This window comes from Carassius carassius, chromosome 20, assembly GCF_963082965.1.
Source record: "Carassius carassius chromosome 20, fCarCar2.1, whole genome shotgun sequence".
NCBI classification, from domain to species: domain Eukaryota; kingdom Metazoa; phylum Chordata; class Actinopteri; order Cypriniformes; family Cyprinidae; genus Carassius; species Carassius carassius.
In genome coordinates, this window is record NC_081774.1 from 11,452,639 (window position 1) to 11,467,455 (window position 14,817).

The 14,817-nt window shown below is 38.8% G+C and overlaps 1 protein-coding gene across 2 annotated transcripts; it reads right to left on the reverse strand.

The window, feature by feature from the left end:
• Positions 1-1,854: 1,854 nt before the first annotated feature.
• Positions 1,855-13,862, reverse strand: LOC132096341 (ATP-dependent RNA helicase A-like). Of its 2 annotated transcripts, XM_059501629.1 has the most exons (28): positions 13,749-13,862; positions 13,190-13,310; positions 12,949-13,089; positions 12,761-12,866; positions 12,428-12,561; positions 12,205-12,353; positions 11,251-11,297; positions 11,013-11,149; positions 9,762-9,851; positions 9,520-9,681; positions 9,344-9,421; positions 8,578-8,769; positions 8,340-8,481; positions 8,179-8,261; positions 7,841-7,997; positions 7,553-7,650; positions 5,887-6,100; positions 5,688-5,782; positions 5,533-5,606; positions 5,115-5,267; positions 4,866-5,026; positions 4,682-4,793; positions 4,380-4,541; positions 4,139-4,266; positions 3,783-4,012; positions 2,932-3,047; positions 2,590-2,790; positions 1,855-2,470 (listed from the first exon to the last, which is right to left on the reverse strand). In XM_059501629.1, exons 2-28 carry the CDS (start codon positions 13,298-13,300, stop codon positions 2,104-2,106), a joined length of 3,840 nt encoding a protein of 1,279 aa, XP_059357612.1. In that variant the 5' UTR covers positions 13,301-13,310; positions 13,749-13,862; the 3' UTR covers positions 1,855-2,103. The 2 variants fall into 2 exon arrangements, with proteins under 2 accessions (XP_059357612.1, XP_059357613.1); XM_059501630.1 differs by lacking the exons at positions 12,205-12,353; positions 12,428-12,561; positions 12,761-12,866; ... (1 more) ...; positions 13,190-13,310; positions 13,749-13,862 and adding an exon at positions 11,398-11,542.
• Between the last annotated feature and the right edge of the window lie 955 nt (positions 13,863-14,817).

Consider the following 14,817-nt stretch of genomic DNA (forward strand, 5'->3'; position numbering starts at 1 on the left):
CTACTAGTAATAAAAAAAATAAAAATAAAAAAAAAATTCACAGTTAAGATAGCATTCTGGTAATTTGTTTTTAATTAAATTAAAATTAATTAAATTAAATAAAATTTAAATTACATTTAATAAAAAATTAATAATAAAAGAAAAATCACGTTATATATTACCTCAAAATCTACTTTTTCCAAAATAATAATAATAATAGGCAAATTCAAAGTCTTCACAGAACTAACAAGTAATAAAATAAAAAAATAAAAAAGTAACAATTAGTAATACCAATAAATAAATAAAAATAATAAATAGTAATACAATTATATAACTGGCAAATTTCTTTTTCTTCTCCAATTCAGAGCTATCGTCATGAACTGTTTTTTTTTTCTTTTGCATTGGATATGCACAAAGTTTGCCCGATGGATTGATTGGAAAGTGAGAGCTGAATGATCTGAAAATGTGTGTGTGCTATTGAAAAGAACACTGTATCTGATACTACTCTACAGGAGTCTCTCAGATTGGCAGCGAGCATCGTCTAGTCTTCAGACGCATTCCTTTAGATAACGCTATAACGATTTAATCAAACTGTGATCAAAGAACAAATCTTGGGTGTTTAACAAGACAATCAATCGTCAACTATGTAGATTGATTAATCAGTTGCATTAATATAGCTTTCTAAACAGGATTGAATTGCTCTGTTGGAAAGAAATTGGTTGAAATTTTCCTTGACAAAAATGGCATTACGGGCTATTTAAAATGCTAAAAAGCAAAGATACATTTTTGAGCTAAGAATCTTGACATCTAGCAGTACTATAAAACCCCTGACCTTGCAATCAAGTCAGCTCTTTACTAGACTTCTGTCTATCCATCAGTCTCTTTCTACATTCAGGACAGGGGAAATGAGGGCTAGATTTATCCCTGTATGTCAAAGAGAAATGAGTGTCAACACTTTGTCAAATACACATTTCTGCCCCCATACCACTGCATCAAGCTCAGGCATGCCCTGGATGTGCATTGTCTCACTGCTACCTTCAAAAACAAAACACATACAAAACTAAGCAATTAAATATTTCTTAAATAATTAATGGTAGCTTCTATTGATAGACTCTCCAATCAGATATAAACATACTCTGCTGAGGATTTAAAGCGCCCTCTATCGGTAATCATTAGAAAAGAATCACGATGAGCGCCAGATATAAATACAAATTATTATATTTGTAGTTGAAGTATATATCTAATGTAATATCATAAAATATTTTGCCAGTATTTTATTTATGCACCAACACAATTACATAAAACTAAAGGTAAATCTAAAGGCTTCAGTCTTGCTATTTAATTATACATATTAATTGATTGCTTCACTAGTGTTTTTGAACATTTATGAAAAGGTTTAGTTGAGTAATGGATTTTTTGGTACTCAATGATACATTTGGTAGCCAAAATGTTACGAAATGGAATGTACAAAACGTAAAAAAAAAAAAGAGATAAAATTGATTTATACTTTTCAAAAGACATGTCAACAAACTTCAGTTTTTAGTGTTCCAAAACTCTTGTGTGTACAGTTTTATAGACACTTCTTCAGCTGCAAAAATGTCACTTGGTATTTTGTGGTCTCTGGAAAGACACTAGATTCTGAAAAACAGCCAGAACTCCATGATTATTGACCGCACACGTTATATTTCACAAATATTATCAAAATGCATATATCTAAACGGAGTTGTTTGTTTTAGGGCACAAAATGTTGCTCAATCTGGATAGACAGAAAAAAAAAAAACATCTGGACAGAGTTTTTGATTCCCACCAGTGACTTAATTTCTTAGTCCGTGAACTCATTTCTTACAGTGCATGAGAGAGATCAAGACTAAAATGATTAAAAAAGAAATGATTTTATTAGAATACAACACCTAACATGTATTTTGCCATACATTATTGGTCACAAATAGTTATTTTTAATAACGGTTATTAACTGACAGTATGGCAGTCATGGTTTCAATTTATTCATGCTTTTTTTTTTTTTTTTTACATACGAGGAAAGACTGAACATCAACTACAAGCGATAACAAAACGCAAACATCATTTTAAATCTTCCCAAAGATATCCCTGTTCAGATGTTCAGTTTTAATAACCACCCCTGTTTCCCCCCCAGCCTCCTCTGAATCCCCTCCCTCCATATCCTCCTCCTCCACCACCTCCTCTGTATCCTCCACCCCCATTAGATCCTCTGTATCCACCCCCACCAGACCCCCTGAAGCCACCTCTATCAGACCCCCTGTATCCACCCCCACCAGACCCCCTGTATCCACCCCCGCCGCCACGATACCCTCCAGACCCCCTGAAGCCACCTCCACCTCCTCTATATCCTCCACCAGACCAGGATCCACCACCACCGCCACCTCTGTATCCTCCTCCTCCACGGCCCCTAAACTCTCCACCCCCTCCAAAGTCAGTACGGGGCATCTTGGGTGGTCGTGGACCATCTCCAAAGCTGTAAATAAAGATAAAAGGGTTTTAAAAAAATTAAATCTTTTTTTAAAAATAGTTTTTAAATATTAGCAACCCTTATCCTAAATAAGCCAATCAGATGTATGGGTTCAGTGATCTCACCGTGGGTTGGACACCATGAGGTTGATGCCTGCTGACGAGGGTCTGGACACAAGCCGAATGACGTTCAGCAAGCGTTCATTGGTGGGATCCAAATTTCGGATGTATTCTGGGTCTTTGGTCACCTCCACCACCAGGGCTTCCATCGCTGCCCTCAGGGCCGCCACACCACCGGCTATATCATGGGGAATCTTCAATTTGATCCTACAGAAGGAAGGAATATTCTTGATGATCACTGGAACACTTTCTTGGTGACTTCCTTGAAAATATTTGTCTTGCTCCCAGGATTCCCGACTCAAGAATTCTGGAGAACTTATTTTTTGTTGTTTATTGTTCAACACATACCAGTCGTCAAGCTCAACAACTTCTCCATTGGAGGTGATCTTCTTTGTGCCAAACAGAATAAGCTGAAGAGGACTGACAAGAGTCATTCCTTTGGCAGAAATGGCTCGAGTTCGGATCTGTTATTACAAAAGAAAAATGATATTTGTATACTCCTAAAAGCTGACAAAAAAAAGAAAAGAACTTTTAGCAGATATACACTACCATTCAAAAGTATGGGGTTATTTTTTGAAAGAAATTAATACTTTAATTCACCAATGACACATTCAAATTGATCAAAAGTCACAGAAATAAATAATAAACAGAATAATTTTGTATTTTATTTTAATATTTAAAAAATGTAACTTGTTCCTGTGATAGAAAGCAGAGTTTTCAGCAGCCATTCCTCTAGTCTTCAGTGTCACATGATCCTTCAGAAATCATTCTAATAAGCTGATGTGGTGCTTAAGAAATATTTCTTATTATCAGAGTTGAAAACGGTTGTGCTGCTTTACATAACTATAAAAAAAAAAGCTTACAGCCACTTTTGATCAATTTAATAGGTCAATGCTGAATGAAAGTACTAAATAAAAATCTCATAAATGCCAAACTTGGAAATGTGGATGTACACATTTAAAATGCACAGTATTTGTTTTTGTCTTGAACTACACATTCCAATCAAATATTTTAAATGAACTATATATTATATTGGACTGGATTCTACCCTATGATTGGATTCTAATATTACGATAAGAATGTCCAATATTATGTGCAAAGTAAAAAAAAAATGATGGTTTGTGGCTGTGATGTAACTTAAGTCTTTATTAAATCTAAAAGTAGAAACTGCAGTTTAAAGCTAGACTTTTCAAACCAACCTTTTCCCCAAAGACAAAAAAGGGAGATGGATACACCATATCATGGTTGCTGAAAGGACAGTTGACTGAGGACTTGTGAATTAGAGCATTTCGCCCCTCTGTGGTCAAGATCTTCCTTTTCTCTTTGTGGTAACACACATTGGGGTAAGAGCCAAACGTCAGCAGAGAGATCACTACATCCAAGTTATTGTCTGGTCCCACAGTGTTAAACACCTGATTCATGAGGCACTCTACAAGAAAGGGAAAAGACTTTACTTAAAAAGAAAAATGAAAAAGAAAAGAAAATTACTTAAAAATCTGAGGACTGAAATAAACTGTAGAACTACATGGACGTTTATCTAGAAGCAGGGCTTAACCTTCAGGGAAACCGACGTTGACAAGGATCTCTTTTAGCTGGACCTTGGCCTCCCAGGTCATTCTCAGAGTGGGCATGTTCAGCCTCTTGTGCTCACAAAACCGGATCTCTGCATCCTCACCTCCCATCCTGAAAAATTCAAATCTATTTATAATGCCAAACCCTCAAGAGATCAAAATGTAAACCCCCCCCCCCCAAAACTATACAAAGCACTAGTTTAATGCAATGGCATTTGGACCCACCGAACTTCATCCCAGGCCTGGAAGACTGAGAGTAAGGCCACGTGATCTGAGAAACGTGAGCCTGCAAAGTTCCTATGAACAAAACCGAGGCGTTTTCCCTCGTTGATAAAGGGCTCTGGGAAACAGGTCGCTGCTGAGATAGTGCACACGGCATCTCCAACACTAAACACAAACACATACACAAGTTTAAGTAAATTCAACAGGTCATTTAAGGAAAAATAGCACTTAATAATAAAGCACTACCATTATGTTCTTGGCAGCACTCGATTAATAAACAGACAATGTTGGATGAATAAACTTACTTAAAGATGCATCCCATGATCATCATCTTTCCCAGGCGTGGTTCGATGGGCAGTTTGGCCAGAATGCGTCCCAGTGGAGTCAGCTCATCATTACAGTCTAGAGCGTCCAGCTCTGGAGAGCAACAGAGGCTTGTTTGATTTTGTTCACTTCAACATCATAAAGACGTGTACAAAACATCTGTACCTCTCAGTGTATGTTCAGCTTCAATAACGGCATCCAATGGAGGCGGCTCAATGGCTTTGGACAAGAAATTCCCAATGGCACCCAGTCTCAGTAGCTTAATGCTGAGGGCCACCTCATGCAGTGGTGTGCGGAAGATTTCAGGAGTCATATGGGTCTCCAGTCTGCATAACAATCATTGCAATCATTACCATTTCAGATTATGTGATTTAGTCTGAATGTTTGGTACAACTGAAGAATGATATTTCATACTTTTCAAAACGCGCTCTGCTGCAGAGGTAAAAGCAGAAGCCTGGTTTGACTCTGCCAGCTCGTCCCTTCCTCTGCTCAAGGTTGGTCTTGGAGGCCCACACTGTGGCGTAGTTTGTCATGTTGTTGTGAGACGTGAACAGCTTCACCTTCTGCCTGAATGACACACATTTGGTATTTGTGGAGTATATAGAAAAGAGACATGTACATCAAACATCAAAGTTTCTACCAAAATGACAACTAATTTACTGACCCACACCTGTATGACTTTGTACGTTTAGTGTTAGTGATAATTTGGTAACCAAACAGCTTATTACTATTAACTTCCATCGAATGTGTTTAACAAAAGAAAGTCATGCAGGTTTCGAATGACATGAATAATAAAATTACAGAATTGTAAGATTTGGGTGAAGCTGCTTACTTGCAGGAGTCTATGACGAAGACCACATCATTGATGGTAATGCTGGTCTCAGCGATGTTAGTGGACAAAATGACCTGTGGTGGGTTTGCAAAATTTGTTTAAAACAAAACTTTTAATATACAATTCCTAAATTGCACAGTGAAATATCTCCAGACCTTTGTCACACCCTCAGGAGTGGGCTCAAACACTCGTCTCTGTTCTTCCCTGGGGATCTGAGAGTGAAGCGGCAGGATTCGGTATCGATGACCACCTTTGAGGGACAGAATATTAGAGGAATCACTATGAGTTATATTGAGAGGTGGATACAAGTCCAAGTCCATTTAGTTTGAGTGTGAGCAGAATATCATTACAGACCGAAGTGATGGTTCATCTCCAGGTGTTTCTGCATGGAATAGATGAGGTTCCAGCCTGGAAGGAAGACTAGCACAGCTCCTGGTACTTCAAGCGTTTCAATGTACTTCAGCAAAGCCTCGATCAGCTCGAACGGAGTTTCCTTCTCATTCAACTGAGACATGGCACGCTTGGTTTCAGGAGAATACTCCGATCCACAGATGACATTACAGTTCACCTGTAGAACCGGAGACAAATGTCAAGCATTATAACTTATGTACACTTAAGTAAACTATCATATATATATATATATATATATTTTTTTTTGAAAGAAGTCACTTAAGCTCAAAACTACATTTATTTCAGAAAAAATTAAGCTAACTAGTGGTATTCGGGGAAAAAAAAAAACAGGAAAGTTTTTAGGAATATTCTAATGCATTTATAATTTGCTGGATATTGGCAGGAACTGGGACACGCTGTCGTGTACACCGATCCAGAGCTTCCCAAACATGCTCAATGGTAATGTCCGGTAAGTATGCTGGCCATGCAAGAACTGGGATGTTTTCAGCTTCCAGGAATTGTGTAGAGATCGCTGCAACATGGGGCATTATCATGCTGCAACATAAAGTGATGGTCGTGGATGAATGGCACAACAATGGGCCTCAGGATCTCGTCACACTATCTCTGTGCATTCAAAATGCCATCAATAAAATGCACCTATGTTTGTTGTCCATAACATACACCTGCCCATACCATAATCCCACCGCCACCATGAGCCTCAATCCACAAAGCTGACATCAGCAAACCGCTCACCAACACAATGCTATACACGCCGTCTTCCAGCTGCCCTATACAGTGAAAACCAGGATTCATCCGTGAAGAGAACACTTCTCCAAAGTGCCAGACGCCATCAAATGTGAGCATTTGTCCACTCAAGTTGGTTATGACGACGAACTGCAGTCAGGTCGAGACCCCGATGAGGACACAAGCATGCAGATGAGCTTCCCTGAGACAGTTTCTGCAGAAATTCTTTGGTTATGCAAACCGATTGTTGCAGCAGCTGTCTGGGTGGCTGGTCTCAGACAATCTTGGAGGTGAAAATGCTGGATGTGGAGGTCCTGGGCTGGTGTGGTTACAAGTGGTCTACAGTTTTGAGGCCGGTTGGATGCACTGCCAAATTCTCTGAAACACCTTTGGTGATGGCTTATGGTAAAGAAATTAACATTCAATTCACGGGCAACAGATCTGGTAGACATTCCTGCAGTCAGCATGCCAACTGCACGCTCCCTCAAAACTTGTCACATCTTTTGCATTGTGCGATAGTGTGATAAAACTAGATATTTTAGAGTGTACTTTTATTGTGGCCAGCCTAAGGCACACCTGTGCAATAATCATACTGTCTAATCAGCATCATATGCCACACCTGTGAGGTGGATGGATTATCTCGGCAAAGGAGAAGTGCTCACTAACACAGATTTAGACAGATTTGTGAACAGAATTTGAGAGGAATAGGCCTTTTGTGTACATAGAAAAACTCTTAGATCTTGGGAGTTCAGCTCATGAAAAATGGGGGCAAAAACAAAAGTTTTGCATTTATAATTTTGTTCAGTGAATATATATATATATATATAGTACTTTTACTGTAGTTTTTTTTGCACCTAATTTAATAAAACAAACAAAAAAAACATACATCTTCCTCTCCACCCTCTTCATCTTTATCTTTTTTCTTCCGGTCCATTGGTGGTGGTACGAACTGAGTCATTTGAATGCAGTCTTCTAAGAAATACTCTGGAGATATCAAAACATAAATAACAATCTGTCAGGTTTTACAGACAAGACATTACAAATTAATGCTCTAACATTGGGCAATGGGTTTCCAAACATCCATAGGAGTATTTCATCCAGTGTGAGATGACTTAAATATTAAATCATTAAAATATCATTACAAAACAGTGCATTGTGAAAACATGCTTCTCACCTTGTACAGGATGTGCACGTCCATGCACCTCGATGATAGGACAGTTAAAAAAGTACTCCCTAAACATGGTGGTGTCAATGGTGGCAGACATGAGGATGATGCGCACATCAGGGTAAGCCTGGACCACATCTCTCAACACTACCAACAGGAAGTCAGTCTGGACAGAAAAACATACTTGTGAATAGGGTGAGACACTGCACATTGTTTTCTCCCCTCCTCTACACAGGTTTACATGCCCATTTCTTGACTCTTTTTCAAATCTGAGGTGTGAACGACCAGTGCTAAAACAGGGGTTGTTTCATGACACTTTAAAGCTGATACGGTAACACTGGACTTACATTTAAGTCCCTCTCATGGATTTCATCCACAATCACATGACTGATGCCACGGATACCAGCTTCCAGCTTCCTCAACAACACCCCTGTGAATAAGACATTTTTAGTTTTATCACCCAACCCTGTGCAACGTGCCACAGTTCAAGATTAAGAAATGAACGTACCAACTGTGCAGAAGAGGATGCTGGCATGAGGTCTGGGCAGGACAGACTCAAAACGTACACTGTAGCCACAACTTTTCCCCACCTCCTCCCCTCTCTCGAATGATACACGTTCAGACACTGACACAGCACTGATCCGTCTTGGCTAAGAGGATAAACGGCGGCAGAAGCAAGTCACATTACTGACTTGTCCTTAAGGTGACTGAGCACACAAAATCAGTAAGCATTTCAACAGGCTCACCTGCGTAACTATGATATTACATTCAGCCGCCCTGCCTGCCTGCACGAACTCATCCAAGATGTACTGAGGAACCTGAGTGGTCTTTCCACAGCCAGTGGCTCCACGAATGATGACCACTGGGTTATTGTGAATGGCGGACATGATTTGCTCCTCAAAGTTTTTGACTGGCAGCTGACTTCGCTCCATGAGAATCTGTAAAAACACCATGCTGTTAGTAATCTGACAATACCAAATGCATATTGATATAACTTTAAAACTTTAGTAAAAACAAAACAAAACAAACAAAATGGAAATGCTTGATTTGTATTATTTATTGATTTTTTTAAATATTTGATATGCAGAAGTGTACAATAGCTGTCATCAGTATTGATCATTCATCTTGCCAATAATTGATGTTTTTGACAATATCTCTGGCTATCTTCGATACAAGATCATCGTCTTCCGACGCACCCCAGTGGTTGGTGGTTACGTCTTTTGGGCTGCCTTGTTGAGCGCAGTGGTACTGAGAACATTATATTACACACTCTTTTAATATCCAAATGTAATAGGATTAGTGAAACGAATCATTTGGTTTGTAATGCGTAACATATATATGCCATAAAAGGGATGAGGGGGTTGGTAAATGCCCTCAAATATACTACATAATGCAATTTATAAATAATATAAATATAAATGTGAAATGGCCTCATATAACACACATGATCTAAAACCAACAAAACTCCAACTTCAGTTTCATGGATTTTTTCATGGCTGTTTTTTATCTCACCGTCTGCAGATTTTTGTCCTGTTCCAGCTGGTAGTTGAGCTCATGCTGCAGGTCTGTGCTGATCTGTTCTGGAGTACACTGTAAACCAAGGTACAATAAGTTTTCAGAGGCATGAAGTTCATCACACCAATTTCACATTTCAGTTAAGAGAGTTTATAAAAAAACAGCAGACTCACAAATGCCAGTGGCCCTTCGTCGATGTTGGAGCTGGTCCATGGGTTCCAGTTGACCTGCGGAGGAGACCACGGCACCACTCCTGCTGTGCTCTGCCTTTGTGAGGGCTCAAACTGAGCCATCTTCCCTTGCACCAGAGATACTGGACTGCTGGGGTCATGAGGCTAAAAAATGGAAACACATTCTTACTTATTCTTACTTGGTAATGCTCTTAAGTCGGGAAGGTTTTCTGTCCAACACTTACAGGAAGAGGGATCTGGATGGAAAGTTCCTGCACAATACTGTGTATTTGATGCTGTACATCATCACTGAGATTCACTTCATATACATCCACCTGTCACAGCAACCAAAACAGGAAGTTAGAAGAGACAGTAAACACAGGTCTTAGAAGATAAGCCGAGTTTCCACCACTGGAACTTTACCCAGGAACTAGGGACTTTAGGCTGGTACATGGTGCGTTTCCACCGCAGGAACCAGGATCTAAATAAAGTTCCGCGTAAAAAAATGCCCCTCAGAAAGTCCCTGCTGGCGAGGTAGTACTTTTTCAAAGTTCCAGAACTTTTGGGGGCGGGACTTGGACACTAAACATGCTGATTGGTTGAGTACACGCAGCATTGTGATTTCAACCACCATTTATTCAGTTCATTTTCAAAATATTACTATTATTGTGTCATGAAATGTAATTTGAAAAGTATTTCAGCCGAGAATGTAGTTGTTTAAAACTCGAATCTGCGGTTTATTTATAAAGACAGTGCCTACTTAAAAATGTGTTTTGCGATTTTGGAGACCGTGAGCTCCACGCGATCAGCGTGAGCTCGGTGATCATGTATCCGCAGAGAGCAGCCTCACCTCGGCTAGACCTTCTGATGTGTGCCACTGGCTCTGATGTCTCTTTAGTGGTTAAACATAAAATATAATTCGTTTTGGGTAAATCTAACAGGCTATCTTTGACCTGTATTCAATTTATCTATATGTTAAAATGAAAATAAAAAGAAGCTATTGATATAATATTTCATTTTTTTGTAATGACTATATATAAACATTTCCCTGAACTAAATAAATTTCTGCTGCTATTATGTTTAAATGAAAACGAAAGGAGGCAGTGGTATATGATATCCTATTTCGTTTTATTGTAAATGTACAGTGAGGGAAATTGCAGTAGCAAAAGCGAGTTGACTGATGTTATCAAGTACGCTGCTGTTTGCAGAATTACCGGATTTGCGTCGTCGCGGACATCACACTCCCGAGTCGAATGAACAAGGTCTGATCTACTGAGGATGCAAGTCCAAAATTTGTGTACTTTGTATTGAGAAACGCGCGGACCTACGTCACCAGACTATTTGCCTAATCTTCCCGGTACTTTAGACTGCAATGGAAACACAAAGCAACAGGTCTGGGGGGGAAATAGCTCCTGGGGAAAAGAGTTCCTGGTACAATTGTTCTGGGTAATTTCGGTAGAAACGCGGCAATAGATAAACTGGGGTGTTAAACTCACAGTCTCTCCTTCTTTCTTCTTGGTCTGTCCTGTGTAGGCTTCTATGACCCCCAAATGGTAAAGCTGACGGACAATTGACAGTGCACAAGACTGGGCAGCCAGTTTCTTCGTAGAGCCATGCTCACGGGCTACAACCTCTGGAAAAGTAGGGTAGCTTTAGCAAGGACACAAATTCTAATGTGAAACCATTTGCCCTTGACCTTACAGTTCATTATGTAGAAGGTTTTCTGATACTTACTCCTACCCAGTTGTCTTACAAAGATTGTCATCTCAGCAATAAAACTCCTATAAGAGAGCAAGATTTCAAATCAAAACGTCCCAACATGACATTTAGCCTACGTGTGTCTTGACAAGATTTAAGCACCAATAAACTCCACAAACTGACCTCTTAACCGGACGGCACATGAGATCAACAGCATGACATTTCAGCGCAGAGTCCGTACAGAACAATCCATCTAGAGCAGGTTTGTTTTTCTGCCAGACTTCTAAACATGGTGTTATTTCTCACCAGGTACTGGAGGCCTTGACCCCTGATGGACGAGTGACACCAGAAATCACAACCAGACATTATTTTGCATCTCCCTCCTCTAAACCCAAACAATCACATACTTCACCATGTGACCTCTTAGTGTAGCCTAAGTCGTGTCACATGTTTTCCCCCATGTAAGGTTGTGATTTCTGGCGTCTCTATTGTCCTCCTTTTAGATTACGTACTACATGGATGAATCTCACAAAAACATGTCCAGGTCACATTTCACCCCCTCCTGTTTTTAGAACAGTAAGATTTTTTTTGCATTGATATTATGACAATTACTTCAATTATTCTTATACATTTGAAATGCTGTATTTTAAGTGATGCAGTGAAATATGACCTGGACATGTTCTTGACAAGTTTTGTGAGATTCACCCATAAAACATTGTTGATTTTGCAAGGTAACATCCGAGATGAGACCGTCTTTAAGTAATCTGAGATCTCCTTGAGGTTAGATGCACATCAAGGAGTTCTCTGTCATTGTTTCAGTCCAGCAGAAAAACAAACCTTTGACACGTTACATTTAAATGCAAAGTCTGATTTTCGATGGGGATACCAGCTTTTAAATGAAAACATTAGCCTACAAATGAATAATTCTCTTAAACAGCACATGGAAGGAGTTCAAAACTAAGCTGATGTCGTAAATGGCAATGTTCTGACCTGTTGTGGTCAGGCCCGACTTGGCTGTACTTGTAGTCGGTTTGGTTTTTCTCTTTCTGAAAGAACTGGTTCAGACGGGCCTTTGCATTGTCCAGAGTCCAGTTCCCATGCAGGCCAGCATTTAGATCAACTTCCTCTGATTCCAAGGTCTTGTGGAATGAGAAAAGACCCTTTAATTCTCAGAAACTTTCTATAAAAACCTTGGTAAAAAATGAAGACCTACTGCTTTTGCATCCTGATCGTCTCTCTTAGAGTAATACTCCTGCAGGTTGGCTCCTCGCTCCCATTGGGTGTTACCAAATCCAGAATAGCCCAAACCTGTGACTCCAGGAACGGGTGCACAACCCTCAGAAGGTTCTGAGACACAGGAAGAATACAGCATTAAAATGGTTGTTTTAGTCATTGTTAGAAATGGTTTGAACATCAATTAGCTAACTACACTCATCTGTAGTCAACAGGCATCTTTCTCCATTGACATCTAAAACAATGATATTCAATTATAGCAATGTTTGTTGGCAACCAATTACTGGATGAATCCGAGTATAACATAAGATACCTTCTCCTGATTCCTTCTTCACAGCCAGATGTGGAGGTAGTGGACAGTTGGATGGGAGATTTCCAAAGCCACCACCTTCTTCATTCCCTCCATCAGGTACGCTGACCTGAAAACAATAAATGTAAACCCAGTCCTTCCTCAATACAGATGAGTAGTGGAAGAACTTTAAACACAGATGTGATACTGACCCCTAGAGCAGGAACTTCACTAGAACTGACTTCCTTCGTCCGAACAAGATAATTCACAAAATCTCGGGCTGCATTGGACTGAGCATCCTTCTTGTTGGTAGAATTTCCCATGCCAATGTAATTGTAACCCTCAATTCTCACCTTAAAGAAACATGGTTCAAAACAAAAAACATGTTTTATTACAAAGTATATTATATACGATTTGCAAAGTGACTTTGGGAGGCCTCAGCATTATTCTCACCTCACACAAGAATTTCTGTCTGTTTTTATTTCCAGCTGCTCGGATGTCATAGTTCGGGGTTAGCTTCTTTTTTCCACACCAGGCATACAGGAAGTTCTTAATGTCCGCCATTGTTGTCGGCCTGCATGAGGTTTAAATTAATACAACAATTAAAAATAAAAACAAGATTATTAATCGCCTATAGGAAAATAATACGATAAACTCTGCAATCGTCCAATTTCTCAGAGATAACGTTAGACTAAACGTAACCACGCAATGACTGCAAGACTAACGTCACGCGGGAAAAAATGATAAAAGCTCAATTAAATGTTACTTATCTTAACTCTTTAGCAGTTAAAAATTTCAGCACAAGAGAAATCACACATTTACACTACACTATTAAACATCTAAAGATGTTTTTTGGCTATATATTTGCAGGTAACGTTAGTCTGCTGTAATGAATAGGCTAACATTAGCTAGCCGGTTCCTGCTGCCATATTACAGGCCATATAATAAAACTACTATTAAACAACGCTATTGAATAAAACTAATAATGAACTAGGTTACGTCTGTATCATACCCGACAAAGGCCCTTTCACACAAATCCAAACAAGACGCACACGACGTTCAGAAAAGTACGTAACGTTATGTTATAGAGCAGCACACACAGGCAGATCAGAACAGGAAGTGACGCAGCCCTAAACGTATCAATGCTAAATCAATCCGTGCAAAGCAGATTCATAAGAGGATAAGTATTGTTGAGAACATATATATATATCTGTGGGTTAAAATGAGGAAAACTTAATTTATTTGATCGAGTGTTAGTTGCTATTTATTTGGCCCAAGGTTAATCTCGGTTGTCCCCCATATATTTGGGGTATCCTTTGGTGTATTCGAGATATGACATCTGGACAGTGGAAAAACTGTCTTAGCCGTTTGATTAAACATTTCAAAGTAAAAAATATATATATAATTTTGTAGACCAGCGCCCAGGACCATGCCCTTGAATTCGATCCATTTTTATTCTGAATGAGATCAAATTCTACCCACTTTTGGGTTGATGTAACAATTACTGAACTATATTATACTATAAATGTTGTTGTTGTAAGAAATCTCATATGCTAACCCTTTATTTAATAAAAAATACAGTATATAAAAAAATAATATCGTGAAATATTTCAGTTTAAAATAATGCTTCTATATTAATGTGCTTTAAAATGTCATTTATTCCTGAGATGTCAAAGCCAAATTTTGAGGCAGCCAGTCTTGCTCCAGTCTTCAGTGTCACATGATGCATTAAAAATTATTCTGTTATTGATCAGTGCCAAGAAACATTAAAACAGTTGCGGTTTAAGTGTTTTAACCGCTTAATATTTTTGTGGAGAGTGATTCATTTTTGTTATAGATCCTTATGAATCGAAAATTTGAAGGAACAGCATTTATTTGAAATAAATATTTTGAACTATTATAACTTATATTTACCATCACTTCTGATCAACAATGTATCTTTGCTGAATATTAAACTATTCGGTAACACTTTTAATAAGGTTCCATGCATTAAGAAAGAGCAATACACTTTTTACATTATTCATTAATCTTTGTTAATGTTAGTTAATAAAAATACAACTGTTCATTGTTTTTTCAGTTCA